Source organism: Monodelphis domestica, chromosome 5 (genome assembly GCF_027887165.1).
Source record: "Monodelphis domestica isolate mMonDom1 chromosome 5, mMonDom1.pri, whole genome shotgun sequence".
Taxonomy (NCBI): Eukaryota; Metazoa; Chordata; class Mammalia; order Didelphimorphia; family Didelphidae; genus Monodelphis; species Monodelphis domestica.
Window position 1 is genome coordinate 172,623,431 of NC_077231.1, and position 15,962 is coordinate 172,639,392.

General features: G+C 35.3%; 1 protein-coding gene across 3 annotated transcripts in view; it reads right to left on the reverse strand.

Moving 5' to 3' along the window:
- Positions 1-1,681: 1,681 nt before the first annotated feature.
- Positions 1,682-15,962, reverse strand: part of PNPLA8 (patatin like phospholipase domain containing 8) — a 55,044-nt gene continuing 40,763 nt past the window's right edge. For 2 of the 3 annotated variants that reach the window (XM_056799549.1, XM_007504136.3), the window contains exons 8-10: positions 13,240-13,434; positions 4,865-5,063; positions 1,682-2,734 (exon numbers count right to left, since the gene is read on the reverse strand). In XM_056799549.1, coding sequence (XP_056655527.1) covers positions 2,460-2,734; positions 4,865-5,063; positions 13,240-13,434 — 669 coding nt within the window. In that variant the 3' untranslated portion in view covers positions 1,682-2,459. Of the gene's footprint in view, positions 2,735-4,864; positions 5,064-7,396; positions 7,430-13,239; positions 13,435-15,962 lie in introns of those variants that run through there. The other variant, XM_056799548.1, reaches the window with a different exon arrangement.

Genomic DNA, 15,962 nt, shown 5'->3' on the forward strand with positions numbered 1-15,962 from the left:
CTGATGGAACTGGAAAGGTAGGCTACAGCCATATTGATGGGGGCTATAAAATGCCCAGGTAAGAAATCTAAATTTTGTTGTAGGGCAATTAGGCAATGAAAGAAATGACATGGTTAGTCCCGTGCCTTAAGATGATTTTGGTACTTGTCTGAAAGATGGATCATGAGAACAAAGTGGGCCAGGCATGAGGTGATGAGGGATTGAACTGAAGTGAGCAGAGTCAAAGGGACGCATGCAAGAGATATGAAAGGAAAATGAAGAGAGCCTTATGCCAAATTGGATGGAGGTCCCAGGTGAGGGACTAGGAAGTCATAGGATCATATAACTAGAGCAGGAAGGGACCTCAGACACCATTGATTCAAATTCTTTACTTTTTTTTTACAGATAAAGAAACAAAGGCATAGGAAAGCTAAGTGGTTTGTCTAGGCTCACATAGGTTCTGAGTATCAGAGATAAATTCTTTAACTTCAGAGTAGGTCCTCTTCCCACAATACCATGCTGCTCTCAAAGATAACTGAGGTTTTGCTCTGGCAGGTCTGTGTGGCCTATGAGAAAGATAGTACCACCAACATAGAGAAGTTGAGAAGAGAAGCATGTCTTTCATGGAAAGATAATAAATTCAAAAATATATAATTTATATCAGTTTTGAGGGGATGTGAAAATTCTGGTGGGGAAGAAACATTCTTTAGCTAGCAAAAACAATACCTTCACATGCTGGCCAATTCATTGATTATGCCGTTATTGCCTGAACTTCAATAGTTCTCTATTTCATAGCTATCTTGGTACATAACTCCTTGAATTATTTTCCCCAAAGCAGTCTATGTTGATAATTTAGCAACATTTGCTTCCCAAAATCTAGTCCAAATTTCTGCTACAGAGTCAAATTCCCCTTAAAGCACTTATTAGATGCAGAGTAGTGTGGAAATGAAATTAGCTACAATTACATAGTTTCTAGCTATATTGAGCTGAAATCTTCCTCCTTATAACACTAAGTATAGTTTATCTCCCTTCCTATGAAATTATCACTTAAGATAACTTTGCAGGAAAAGTGAAAGAGATGTGGATTGTGGACAAAGGAAGTACATGCCACCACCACTAGTTAAGCTCTGTTCACTTTGAGAGTGCTAGGGTCTGCTTTGCTTCAGATTATTCTTCTCATATAGTATTATTGGTCATGCAATCTAACAAGATATCCATGAAACTCAAGAGGTAGCCTGGGGTTCCATATGCAGCTGAGTAGAACAACCAAGTTATCCTTCCTAAATTTTCCCTGGAGTATGCTTTCTAATCCCATGTAAAATTTCCATGGCAAATTTTGCGAAAAAGGAAAATATGATGTTTTTGATCAGCGGCAAGAAGGATGTCTTAAGTTTCAGTTAGCATTACCCTTAGTTCTGGTAAAATCTGGACCTTTATCAAATCCCATCCATAATATTCACTAGCTATCAGTCACAATATCTCTGAGATTCAATTTCTTTATCTCTAAAAATGAGGCTAATATTTTGAGCTTTATCTGAGATAATGGCATGTAAACTCTGCAAATTTTAGAAGTACTACATTAATATAAGTTGTCATTCATGTAATAACTGATGTGAATTCTGCCTTTCGTGGGAATATTCAATCAGCTCTATTCCTACAAAACATCTGAATGCTGCTGACATTAAAAAAAATAACATTAGCCTTTCTGGAACAGATTTAGGAATTTATTTTGTTATTTTGATAAGAATATTTTTTTCAAAGAAGTCAAAGGATTAATTCTCAATGAAGGACAAGCTAGAGCTGATCTAGAAAAGGTAGCATACAGTATTTTGAAATTTCAGAAAAGTACTGGTAGCTCAGTGATATGTTTCTTGAACCAAACACTTTGATGATATAAGTAAATTTTAGTAGATAAAATTATGTATTTAAAGTTACTTAATCTTTGGAAAGTACTCTAACAGAAGCAAAATTCTGTTGTCATACATCCATTAAGAGATTATTAAACTGAAAGTCAATAAAGAAGATAATAGGTGATGAAGAATGTGAAATATTAGAATAGATCATCAGGAAACATTTTGATTTTCCACTAAAAAAACCCCATAATGTTCAAATAAATTCAACATGATTATGATACCTTAAAGCAAAAATAGAGTGTTCTAATATTTTTCAGTGTCTTTTGTTTGGCACAAAATTTAACAAAAAACAAAATGCCATTGTGTTTACTAAAACCAAACGGTACAACAGGTAAGTTCCTAAAGCGCATACAATTATTAACATCAGAAAAACCTAATTCTGATATAAATTTTGCACCGAACACTCTAAACTGTTCATACTGGTCTGGGCAGTGTTTTTTCCAGCATATTTTATAACTAACACATATTATAAAGTTAATTTGTATACCTATATGCATCAATTCTTCATAGAATTAGTAGCTCTTTTAAAATAGGTTTTACATTTAGTATAGTGCATGCAAATTATTTTCACAATTTAGACAAAAATGGAAAACCTTCATACATATCTGATTTTAATTTTAACCAATCATTAATTTTCTGTAGAGCTGTTTTTTCTTGAGTTAATATTTTTGTTAGCTTTTTAATTTTTTCTTCATTCCGCTCTAAATATTTTATCGATTCCGACTGTAAGAAGTCAAGTTTTTCATTTCGACTTTCATCCAAAGGTATGTTTTCACGCATTACAGGGTTGATTCTAAAGTAAGTGTCAGGAGGTAAAAAGTCATCAAGCATTATATGGACTTCTGTTTAAAAACAAAAAGAAATACAAGTTAAAAATAAAACTTCCTAAATGATTGTCTATTAATTTTACCTTTACTTTTTCATCTATGAAAGTTCTGCTTATTTCACCACATACTTTAATTACCAATATTTTAAAAATCAATTTAAAATAAATACCATTAGAAAAGACTCTTCAAAAGAGAATTTATATCTTCTTTTTAAAAATTGTAACTATTTTGAATTATGCAGAAGATGAATTGGGTGGTGGTGGGGAGAATAGAATAACAAAATGAACTAGGCGCATTTTCATCCCAGTTTACTCTATCACATTATTACATTACCAGGCACATAGCCCTCATACCCAGAATGTATTCCTACCTCAGAATTCTCATCTTTCAAAGCTAAGCTTTGACCCTCATTCCCCCTCTGTGCAGCCCCCATCCCTATCTTGAAAATTTCCTTGATTTTCTGTCTTGAAACTTAACCCTGATTTGTGCCTCTAGTGTTCTAGCAGAGTGCCTACTATGTGCCAGGCCTTGTGCTACAGCATTAGAGACACAAATAAAAAGAATGGCATAGAAAATGACCAAATAAAATAATGTTTAAAAGGAAAAAAAAAGAATGACATAATCCCTCCTCTCAAGGAGCTTATATTACCCAGTAGGTAAAACAATACATATATATGTTAGCAGCTATGGACCAGGACAATATTTTAAGCCAACAGTAAACTACTCTGAGTTAACTTTGCCCCAGAATTGATTGAGCTGGGCCAGAGATCTAGGACTCTAGAAGGGAGATCCTCAGAAAATTTCCTTGTGGACTGCTTTTATTTCCTTTCAGGCTTCTTTTATCTGCTTTCATTGTCTCGTGGAATGCTTACTGAATATATTTTTATTAAAGAAAGTGAATTGACTTTCCAGCTCTGAGTGGTTCATCATACAATAGTATATGGAAACATGCCTAGGATGTAAGTATATAAAGTATGAAAAAAGATATAAAATGTATTTAAAAGTTAGGGATGGCATTAGCAGTGGGGACACTCAGAAAAGGCTTCATCAACGTAGAAGATGGAGGAATTAGGTGAGGTAGCAGTATTCCAAGCAATTCCTTTGGCTGGCCAGTACAAAGACAGAGATAGATGGGACATGGAATATACAGGCAATCAAAAGAGAAAAGAACAGATTGGCTAGCCTGCAGAGTGTAGGAAGAGGAGTGATGTGTAATGAAGTTGGAAAGATAAGTTAGGTAAAGGTTGCCAAGGGCTCTGCAAGCTAAATGGAGAAGTTTCTATTTGATTCTAGAGGCAAAAGGAGATAATAGTTTACTGAGAGTGGGAGGGACAAGGTAGATTTGGCATGTACGGAGAATCACTTTGGCAGCAATGTGCAGAATGCATTCGGAGGTGGGGACTTGAGGCAGGATGACCATTAGTAGGCCATGCAATGGTAGGAGAGGTGGTGGTTGTATAAATAGAGCACAGGTTAGGCGGGAGAGAGCTGGAGCTACTTAGAGTTGAGGATAATGCTGAGCTAGTGAACTGTGGGACTGGAAAAATGCAGGTGAATTGGACAGAAATAAGTTTAGAAGGGGGGTGGGTGTGTAGGTGGGGAAGGGAGAAGAGATAATGAATTCCATTTATGAAAAAAACAGAGTTTGAAATGCCTATAAGACATCCAGTTTGCAATGTCCATTAGGCAGCTGGTGATGTGGGCCTGAAGCACAGGAGAAAGATTAGGGCTGGAGAGGCACCTATGTTGGTTAGTCATTGCTCTATTTAAGAGTTTGATATGATCATTAAACCCATAAAGGGAATCAGGTCATGGAAAAAGGGCAGAAAGGTCCAGGACAAAGACTGTTAACCAGTTCTGGTTTTCCTCTTCAAATATCCCTCCAGCTTTCTGACTTCTCCTAGGTCCCCTTCCCTCTCTAAATTGCATTTTAGTTTCGTTTTTTGATGAAGCTTACGATATCATCATGGGGAGCTCTCTCTATAAAAACTCCCTCCACTGATGAGAGAAACTCACCTGGAGCCTATAGCCTATGGAAAGGTCTGGATCACTGAAAGATTAAGTGACTTAACTGTACTCATCCAGCTTGTGGATGGGAGAATCAGAGGATGAGCAAAAGCAACACAGAAAACTAGAAGCACTAACCTTCTGTATCAGTGGCACTGCTGATAACTGTTGACAGTTTGCTTCTCAAGCTTGTTGCTGTCATACTGTAGTTCCTCACATCACCTTCATAACGCCCAGTGCCCAAGGATACTATACATTGTAATGGAGTATCTGGCCAAAGACACTTACATTCATGCATTGCTAAAGCTGTAGGATTATTTAGAAGCAAACCTCCATCCTGAAAGTTAATATTTCAAAACAAAACATGTTGAGAAAATGAAATTTATTTACAAGCAGAAAAATTAGGAAACATGAAAACAAAAATATCTTTTAAATAAGATTAAGAGTAGCCTCCTAAACTACAGATGAATCCTAAAAAGTATAGTGGTTTTAAGAAAAAAATTATTTAACACAGTTTTATTTATGGAGAATTTCTATGTTGGTCCCTCTTCTTTCTGAAACACTACAGATGCAATGGAAAAATAAATGTACCAGCCTAATGAGTAAGTTTCTTATTAAGCTTTCATTTTTATTTACAAAAGCTCTTTGAACTCATCCTGGATCACTCTCAATATTTGGTTCGAACTATTAAAATAAGAGAGTTACTTTTTAAAGGCACATTTTAATGGTTATTTTAGGTTCTACACAAGATTAACAGAAAAATACAGTTATCAAATAAAGCAAAATTTTCCACATGAAACTAAACTGCTTTTAGATTATTTTAAATTTAATTGCATATGCTCAATTTGTCATATCTATTGCTACATAACAAATCACATATAGGCAAAAAGCATTTTGTATTTAATTATTTATTAAGCATTGAAACTTTCCTGAACACAAAATTAAATATATTTGTATGGAGTTTTTTTTTCTTTATGGGTAGCTCTATGATTTTACTGATAGAGAGGGCTTACTGGTAAATAAACTTCCTAAACCAATTTCTTGAAGGAACTCCTTCCCTCTATTTTTTATATAAGGTATTCATTTCAATGGTTTGGTAGAGATCATAAAAACTCATTCATCTGAATCCTACTAAATCAATCTGTGAAGAAACATTTATTAAGCCCATACTATGAAACAGGCACTGTGCTAAGTGCTGGGGATATGAGGGGGAGAGGAAAGTCTCTTCTTTCAAGGAACTCATAGTCTAATGGAGAGACATGTAAATGACTATGCACAAACTCTATACAAGATAAATTGGAACTAATCATCAAAGGAAAAGCACTAGAAGTAAGGCATATTTAAGACAGACCGTGTTAAGTAGGGTCTTTTACTAATGAGTAAGGCTTTTTGAAGCCCTTTCTTTTTTATTTTTTTAAAACTCTTACTTTCCACCTTAGAATCAATACTGTGTATTGGTTTCAAGGCAGAAGAGCTGTAAGGGCTAAGCAATGGGGGTTAAATGACTTGTCCAGGGTCACACAGCTTGGAATTTAGACAGGCTAGATTTGAACCTAGGACCTCCCATCTCTAGGTCTGACTCTCAATTCACTGAGCCACTGGGCTGCCTTCTAAAGTCCTTCTTTGTGATCAGCTACAGTGATGAAACTGGTATCTATGCTCTTAATATTTGTTTCATTAACATTCTCTAAGAGCAGAGGTTTCCAGCTTAAAGGGAAGGAATCTAAGGGCAGATTGTAGTGCTAAAATGACTAAACATTTTCTAGCATAATTCCTCATTATTATATTTGCTTTATATCAAATAACAGATTTCAAATCAAAGTCAACAAAAACAAGACTAACACTGAGAATTTGCTCCAATTGACAGTGAATGTAGCTCAGTTATTATGTGATATATAGCATGTATGAATGAGGTCAAATTTTGAGTTGATGTATGTCAAACATCAAGCTGGGTGTGATCTGCTACCAGTATGGTCAGGAACATGATATATGAATTGTGCCATCAAACTGCTTACAGCAGGTAGATGAGAAATATGTAAACAAAGTTAAATAATCTTTGTGTGGAAGTTAAAAGTACCATGACAGCTGTTAAAATTCTCAGCTGTAGTAATTTTAGTAACTCTAGTATATATTATTTAGTAATCCCAAACTAGTTTCCAAAAAGAACCCACAGCTTAAAAATTTTTTGAAATAACTAAAAAAATGGGTATAGTTTTAAATTTATTAAAATTGATACTTTACATTTTTTATTGCTTAATTTTTGAAGTTAATTTTTTGCAGATTGTCATAAAAATAGTGAAAGGTGGGGGGTTGGAGGGAGTTTGGAAACAGGTGCCCTAGGTTATTGGCTTCAGTTCCTAGGTATTCCTTATTATTAGCAATCCTGGCTGGGTCCCTTGTACACATGGGTATCATAAGAAGTAAACAGCCAAAGTTTTACAAATCTTGGAGGGTTCTTTGTGTCTTGGATACATGCAAGAGTATTTATTCTAGCCACAGGATCAAAAAAGAATGAGATTGGTTAAAGTCAAAATAAAGGAAATTAAGCTTACTATTTTCCATATGGAAAAATGTTTCACCTAATAATTATTTTATGTATATCTAGTTAGATATTTAATGTTTTAGAAAGAAACATTTAATTACCAGCAATGGAATCTTCTTCCCAGAACCCAAAGTATTTTTCCATTAAATCTGAAATGTGATCTGGAAATCATATTTAAATCCACATATTACTTATATAATTTACTCCATTTTAGTAGCTAAAATTTGGGATTGGGGTAGGACTTTATGCAGGAAAATTACTTCAATTTGCAGCTCCTACCTAGGAGCTTCTTAATAAAAACAGCTGAAGAAACATGAACAAGGCTTACACATTCTTTTTCTTTTTTAGCAATCAAGTTGCTATAGATTTTAAAATGTACTGAAATATACTTAACAAAATTTCAAATTAAATTTGTAGACAAATTATGTGAACAAATAAAATCCATAGATATTGCCTCCTCAAACTGTGGAAGGTGAGAAAAATACATACAAAGAAAGGGAAAATATCTCAGTAACTGTTACAGGATTTCTCATAAATTATACCAATTCTTCCCTGTCGTAAACGGTGACCACAATAATTTTTTAAACTAATATTATATTCCTAAACCAATTTCTAAGAATCACATTTAGCATATTACATTTGGTAAAATATTAATTTTTAAATATTACATTTGGCAGACCACAAAGGTTTTGATGATTACCCTCAATCTTATTCAATTTTCTTCATTTTTACTACCCTTAAGACAATCTGTTAGTAGCTATTTCTGGAGCCTGGAGTTTTTACTCCACTCTAAGTTGGTAGAGCAGTTTTTGAAATAGACAAAAGGACAGATTAGTTTCAAGGCTATAGCTGTAGGTCAGATACTATCAAGCTTTAGAAGCCCCACTGCCTCCCGCTATTTCCTGCCACTTCTGCCATCCACACAGTTCCCCATGCTCTTGCCACTGCTGCCTCCCAACCACTGCCTGAGGGTTTGAGAGCTGTTTAGAAGCACCTTGTTTTTCCTGTACAGAAGGGTGAGATCTAAATCCCATTTTCTCCTCTTAAACTGAAAACAGCTGGGTAGCCATTACTTGCTGCAGCCTGGTAAGCTGGATGTTCTTTTAGCAACAATTAGCCTCCTCAGGACTTTCACCTTCCTGATTCCTTTTACCTGGGAGAAAAACCCTGTCCCCACAAGCTACCATCTCACATCCTCGAATCCCAGAGGGTTGAAGGAAGGTAATAAGTTCAGCTCAGTCTTTTTTGTTATTAGAAGGTATTAATTATTGGGCTAAATTAAGAAAGTTTAGCCATTATCTTACTCCTAGAAGTCTGTCCTTTCTTTAAGGCCTTTCCTGAACCTCCATGTGTCTCTAGCATTAGCTTAAATAGGAGGTGAAACACTAGGGAGCCAAGAATCTTTATGAAGAGTGTGTGTGTGTGTGTGTGTGTGTGTGTGTGTGTGTGTGTGTGTGTGTGTGTGTGTGTGTGTGTGTGTGTGTGTGTGTGTGTGTGTGTGTGTGTGTGTGTGTGTGTGTGTGTGTGTGTGTGTGTGTGTGTGTGTGTGTCTGGAATCAGAGAGTGAAACCTTTGACTTCCCAGATCCTGATGTTTTTACCCCAGTTATCCCAGGCCATTCTCCCCCCATGATAATGAACCTCATGAAGGTTGGAAACATGTATCATGATTGCCTCTTAGACACTGGAGCTTTGAAATCAGTATAGGTGAGTTAACCTGATTCTGAATGCAATTTATAGGCTCTTTAAATGTAGTTATCACCAAATATGCTTATCCATTCACAAAAACAGTCACTTTGGCACCCAGGGCATTGTAGACTCTAGTAAAAGAGTATGAATAACCCCTGATATAACTACCATAGCCTCTAAAGTATGTGCAGTCTGCCCCATCTGTCAAGCCTATAACCAGCATGCCTTTCGTGGCAAAGCTTTTTCTGTGTGTCTTCTGGCTTACACACCTTTTGAGTATTTACAAATTGGCTTTATCACAATGCCAAAGGCTAGACATTATAAATTTTGTTTGCTCATAGTGTATCAGCTGACCAGATGGCCAGAGTGTTTCCTAGGGCATGAGCAACAGCAGCTTTTGTTGCCGAGATTATTCTTTGCTTTGGTCTGCCAACACGTATTAATTCAGGCAGGGGAACTCATTTTACCAATTTGGTTCTGTCTCAGATTTATTCTGGTTTGGGGATCACTCTCAAATTCCATGTACCATATCATCCCCAGAGTTCAGGTCAAGTTGAGAGAATGAGCAGAGATCTTAAAACTATGATTTAAAATTGTGCACTGGGAAATCACTTAAAATGGCCTGAAGTTCTCCCTCTAGCCCTCTTTTATTTTCAAAGCAGACCCAAGGTAGATCTATACATCTCACCATTTGATTTGCTTTTTGGACATCCCCATATACAGGCTAAGCCTTTTTCTCCTGCATACACATCATTCCTAGGGGGAGACACTTCTATTGCTTCATATATATATAGGGAATACATATCAAATCACAAGAACTCCAAGAATTCAGACCTGCTGTACAAGCAGGACCTAAAGACTTCTCACTCCATGACTTACACCCAGGAGACAAAGTGTACATAAAGAACTCCCAGTGCACTTGGGAAACTCAGCCTGCCTGGGAAGGTCTGTTCCACATCCTGTTAACCATTCCAACAGCTATCAAAATTGGAGAAAAGGACTCTTGGATTCATTGCTCACATGTGAAAAGGGCACCTTCTATCAATACTGATTAACTGTATCCTGTATTACAATTTTTTTAATTTTAATTTTTACTCTTCCTATGATTGGACCAGAGATAATACCATCATAAAAGTTCATAGACAAGTTGGTCACAGTTTTGGCTGACACATTGTCAGGGAATGTGAACTATGAATTTTTAATTTAAAAACATTTTTATTATTGTTTTTCTTTTATTTGCAATAGGATATTTTAATTTTCTTTCTTCTCTTATTTTTTGGTACTTGAAGTACATGTAACTAGTATTAATGGTTTTTTTTATATTGAAGAATAAATTTAAACTATCCATTAGCCCTAATATCAATGCAAACCCAAAAGCTTTAGGCTATAGAAACCTGCTATTGTTAAGCATTATGGGACTGTTACTAATAATAATTGTGTCTGATTTCAGAAGAAGGGATCACAAAAGAGCCGCTGTATAGCCCCAAGAAGCACAAGGTCAAGGAGACCAACCAATCCTGGTGGGATTGATGAAAATCTGCACCAAGACAGAGGACTTGTTTTGAGATTCAAGGAAGTGGTTATTTGACATTGTTAGGCGCAGGATTTCCCCATGTCAGATCTACTTCAGTTTGGCTGCTGTTTTGACTCCCCTATCCCTGAGAGTGAAGGTAAAATAAAGGAATCATACTTCCCTTTTATTTCAAAATCTAGTCCCTTTTCTCTCTTTATGGTATGTCAATTTTCTGTAGTCCTGGCTACCAATGGGTAAGAGCTATATTGCTAATTGGGCCCTGATTCAAGGACCTGTTATGGGCTTATTCTTACTTATTCAGAATTTTTATGTACAACTTATTTTGATATTTTTCCCCAACATTTGATTTTTTTCTCTTATTTTTTTTTAATGTTTTTGGATTTTCTTTGAAAATTGATTCATATACCCCACAACTCAACCATGTATCCTAGGTTGATCTGCGTGTTGGTCAACACTATAATAATTATAATAAAAACTTTGCTATATATGCAGTTGGAGCTGAGGTAATGAACTCTATTTCTGATGATGGATTTAGGGCCTGCCAAATGTAATAAAGTAATTTAAAACTTGTAATAATACTCATTATTAATATATATTGATCTGACTGCATTGGTATTGATAGCTTTAAGTTTCTAGCTATATTGATAAATGAAAGCTTTCAGGGCCAAGCTGGTTTAGGAGGTGGATGAATTGGCTGGAGGCAGCTTGATCCAACCTTATTTATTTTCTTTTAGAGTAGGGAGAGTAAAAGTAGGAAATAGAAAACTAAACAGGAGATCTCTTATATTTCTAGCACTAATATTTGTCTAAATAATCACCCACACCAAAATCTACTCCTCAAGGAGTATCTTCTTGTTTGATAGAAGCCAAACTTAACTTATACTCACTATCTTAAATTATTCACTATCTAGCTAAACTTAAACTAAAAGTAATCTTTATCTTATTGAAGTAATTTATCAAACTGAACTTATCAGATTTCCCTTCACAGAGAACCCTAAAAGCAGCTTTTTTATCTGCTCAACTTTAGCCTATTAGAGATACTATTGCTTTCTGGCACCACCTTGTGGATCCTAACAGGAAAACTTCAGAACACACCCTTTTCTTTCAGCTGAATATAAATCTTTCTACTTCAAAGTAGCAGTTCTTAATTCATTAAAGATCTTCTTAAACTTGAGAGAATCGCCCAGCAATCTGCTTCTCAAGAAGTCCAAGAGTTTGTACTTCAAAGTCTTATGGAAAGTAGGCCCTAAAGTTGGACCTCTCTCACTTAGAGTGCTGAGAAAGGAAAAACCCTCTGTCACTCCACTATTAAATACAATCGTAAGTTTCTTCTTCTTTAGCCTTCTAAATTATATTAAATTTCTTCTTTTTAATCTTCAACCATCACCAATTATCATTCCCAGAGAGAGATAAAATTCACCTCTGTTCTCACAGAACACAGAAGCCCAGAATTCCCCCTTCACTGACCTCTATCCTCTTGGATTAAAGGAGCCACACCCAATATCTCTGTCTTCCCTACTTAAAGGGAAACAGAGCAAAATACAAAATCCCTGCTCTGAACTGAAATCCTTGTTTCTAACTATACAGAATAACCTAAATAAATTCCTATCCCAAAAATACCCTCCTCAAGGGGGGAACAAGGAGTGTATAATTTTCATAAAATACAAAATTAAAAAAATTTTTTGAGAGAAATTTCAGGAAAAGAAGCTCACTAACTCCCTGAATTAAGAGTGAACTTTTTGAAAAAGGCACCATAAAGAAGCCTGCAGAAACCACACATTGCATCAAAGGATCCAGAATGAACTTTGGGATGTAGTGAATCAAGCTGAAGGGGGTTGAACACATTTACTCAGAATGTAAGCTCTTATGGCTAAAGGAGATTGCCTCCTAAGGCAGATCACCTAAAAGATCACCTAAGGTAGGTGATTCATATCTCTCTCTCTCTCTCTCTCTCTCTCTCTCTCTCTCTCTCTCTCTCTCTCTCTCTCTCTCTCTCTCTCTCTCTCTCACATTTGGTATAATATTAATTTTTCAATATTACAAATGTTAATCTACAGAAAAAATTGTTTTTACAAAACCAAGTTCTTTTCAAATATCATAAAAGCTCAAATACTTTACTGACATTAACTTAATCTTCTATAATCAGATATTACTATGTCTGTTACAAAGGAGGAAACTGAGAAAAAACTTTATGGTATGAAATTCTATTAGATTTCTATTTCTAAATACATTCTTCATTTTAAGTGACTATCCAATCTTATAAGAATTTGTTGTTTAAATTCATGAACTTATTAAACAGAATTAAAAAACCTTGAAATATGTTTACTAAAACAGAGAAAAAGAATGCCAATTAATTAATTGGAAATCAACAATTAAGCATCCACTATGTGTGCTCACTATCTCTTGGGGATGTCAAGAAACTGAATTCACTATAAATCTATATCCTATGTGCAAAGTCAAACACTAATCATCACATATTCATCATTTTTTTACATGAATTAAGTACATGATCATGTACATATTGTACATGAATCAAGTTTTGAAAAAAATAATTTGTGAAGCTTACAGGCTTATTAAATTTAATTAATGTTTTAGTTATTTGGCCATTATATATTCTTATAAAAACTCTATGAAGGATACAGTCACTCTTCCCATTTTCGCCTTCCCTAATTTCTGGGTTTAATTTTGGCAATTTCTTTTTAAATTCCATTTTAAATTAAAATGTACAATAATCCAAGTTAGAGCTTACTTGATGAAGGTCTTTTCCTAGTGTATATTCTGCAAAGTAACCTGGTGCAGCAGATGATGCTCGAATAGCTTGCCATACTTTGTGATGACATCCTCCCAAATAGTGTGACTTGGATCCAGGAAAAAGATCATAGTTCCTGAACACAAATGCCTTTGGTTGTATTCCTCGGTTTACAACAGTACTTACTGCAGCCACCTATTAAAAATTAAAAAAGAAAAACAGATATTATAAGACTTATTATTTATAAGATGGAGAATATTTTTTCTTTTATCTAATATATGCTTATATATGGAGAAATAAAATTTAAGAAAACTTCTGAAAAAGCAACTACAAGAAACATAGATCAAAGGGTTATTTTGTCCATCTGAATATGGCTATCAAAGAAATAAACACTAGTACACATTGCTAAAACTTTTGAATAATAAGTGAATAATAATTGAGTATATTTCTTTTTTCTTTCTTTTTTTTTTTAACCCTTACCTTCCATCTTGGAGTCAATACTGTGTATTGGCTCCAAGGCATAAGAGTGGTAAGGGCTAGACAATGGGGGTTAAGTGACTTGCCCAGGGTCACACAGCTGGGAAGTGTCTGAGGCCAGACTTGAACCTAGGACCTCCCATCTCTAGGACTGGCTCTCAATCCACTGAGCCACCCAGCTGCCCCCTATAATTGAGTATATTTCAAAAATGGGGTATCACTATATTCATAATGGCATTTCACAAAATCATCTTTCTGATCTTTGACACAAACAGCATTTTATACATTGATTTTTATAATAATATTCTTTAGGAATATGATGAGTCAATGTTAATTTAAAGAGAAAAATAAAATTGTGTCACTGGTAATTCTAGACTTTAGAAAAATGGAATTCTGACAAAAAGATGTAGATTAATTTAGCAAAACTTTTTAAAATTAGTTAAGATGTGCTGATTATCTGTAATATAGTTGCAGATTTTTTCCAAATACTAATTTATTTTGCTATACTTCTTAAATCAAGCCTACACTCTTGAATTCCTACCTACTTTTCACAAACTATTATTAGTGTGTCACTAATTATAGGAGGAACCTGGTGAAAAAAGATTCAATTAATAAAGTTAAAACCGAACCTGTTCCTAGAAAAATACATCAAAGTGGTATTTGTCTTACTGATTGTGAGTCAATGTCATTATTATCTTTAAAAAGGGGGAATGCATCATAAAAAGTAATCTACATTGTTTCCCTCTGGTTAAATATCTACATAAAAACAAAAAGTTTGGCTGGGTGGTAAGATGTTGTGTTTTAGTCCTTTCAGTCATGTCTAACTCTTCAGAATGCCATTTGGGGTTTTCTTGGCAAAGAAACTAGAGTGGTTTGCCATTTCCCACTCCAGTTCATTTTATAGATAAGGAAACTGAGCCAAATGAGGGTTAAATGACTTATCCAGAATCACGAAGCCAGGAAGTATATGAGTTGGATTTACACTCAGGTCTTTCTAACTCTAGGTCTAGTACTCTATCCACTGTGTTGTCTTGCTGTCCAATAAGATATAATCTCTGACTAACTGAAAGAACTCAATGGAATTCTGTCCCTAACATGAATCACAACTTCTACTCTAAACTTTATTAATGTAATAAGCATAAGGCCTAATTCCCAAACATTCCTTTCCTCTGCTACTCTCAGCCTCTTTTAACTCAAATCCCATATTGAAAATCTCCATTTTCAGAATAACAAAGTCCCAGAATCTCAGAGTCAAAAGGGACATCACAGGCCATTTAATCTAACACCTCCCTAAATAAGAATCCTTTGAAAAGAATAATTGATGAAACATCCTTTAGCTTTGCTTTAAAACTTAGCATGAGGAGGAACTCTCTTTCTCTTTAAGTAACACATTTCCTTTTTTGGATAGATATGCCAAAAGTTTTGATTTCCACCAAACAATCTTCCCTCTGTACAATGTCCACCATTTATTTTGGTCAATTCCTTTGCCAAAAAGGAGTCCTTCAAATATCTAAAGACAACTATCTTATCACTCCTAACTCTTCCTAGTTCTGGGCCAAATATTTCTAGTTCCTGATCTCAAGGCCTGTCACCATCCTAGCTAGTCACCCTCCTCTAGATTCTTTTCATGTTTTCAATGCTCTTCCTAAACTGAGGCATTTATAACTAAAGATAGCAATTTAGATGTTCAAGATGATAGAGTAATGGTAGGGACTCTTTTGAATTCTACCAAATACCCCTCCAAACAACTTTAAAATAACATCTCAAAACAAATTTGGGAATAGTAGAACTAACAAGACAATGGGGTAAAACAATTTTCCAACCCAAAACAACTTAGAAAGGTCTGTCTCATCAAAGTGAAAGTGAGCATAGTCTAGCACAGACTATACCCCAGTAAGCCAGCACCAAGCCTTGGGAATGACTGAATAAGCAGCAGAAGCTTCCAGTGCTCTCAACCCACAGCTATTAAGGAGTCAGATAACTGGTCAGATGGAGATTACAGGTGACCTTTTGCTGGTACTGGGAGCTGGACTGATATATTGCCCATACATGGCTCCAGGTCATAGATACAGGGAAAGAAGGAGCACTAGCACACTACAGTATGTAGCCACAGAGGAGTGGAGACCCTCCCTCATCACAGTTTCAGAGAGGAAAAGAGTGGTTGCAGTCACTTAATAGGCAAGAGCACAGCCCAGGAGACAACTTGACCACAACTCACTTCTACTATGTTAGAAGAACTAAAAACT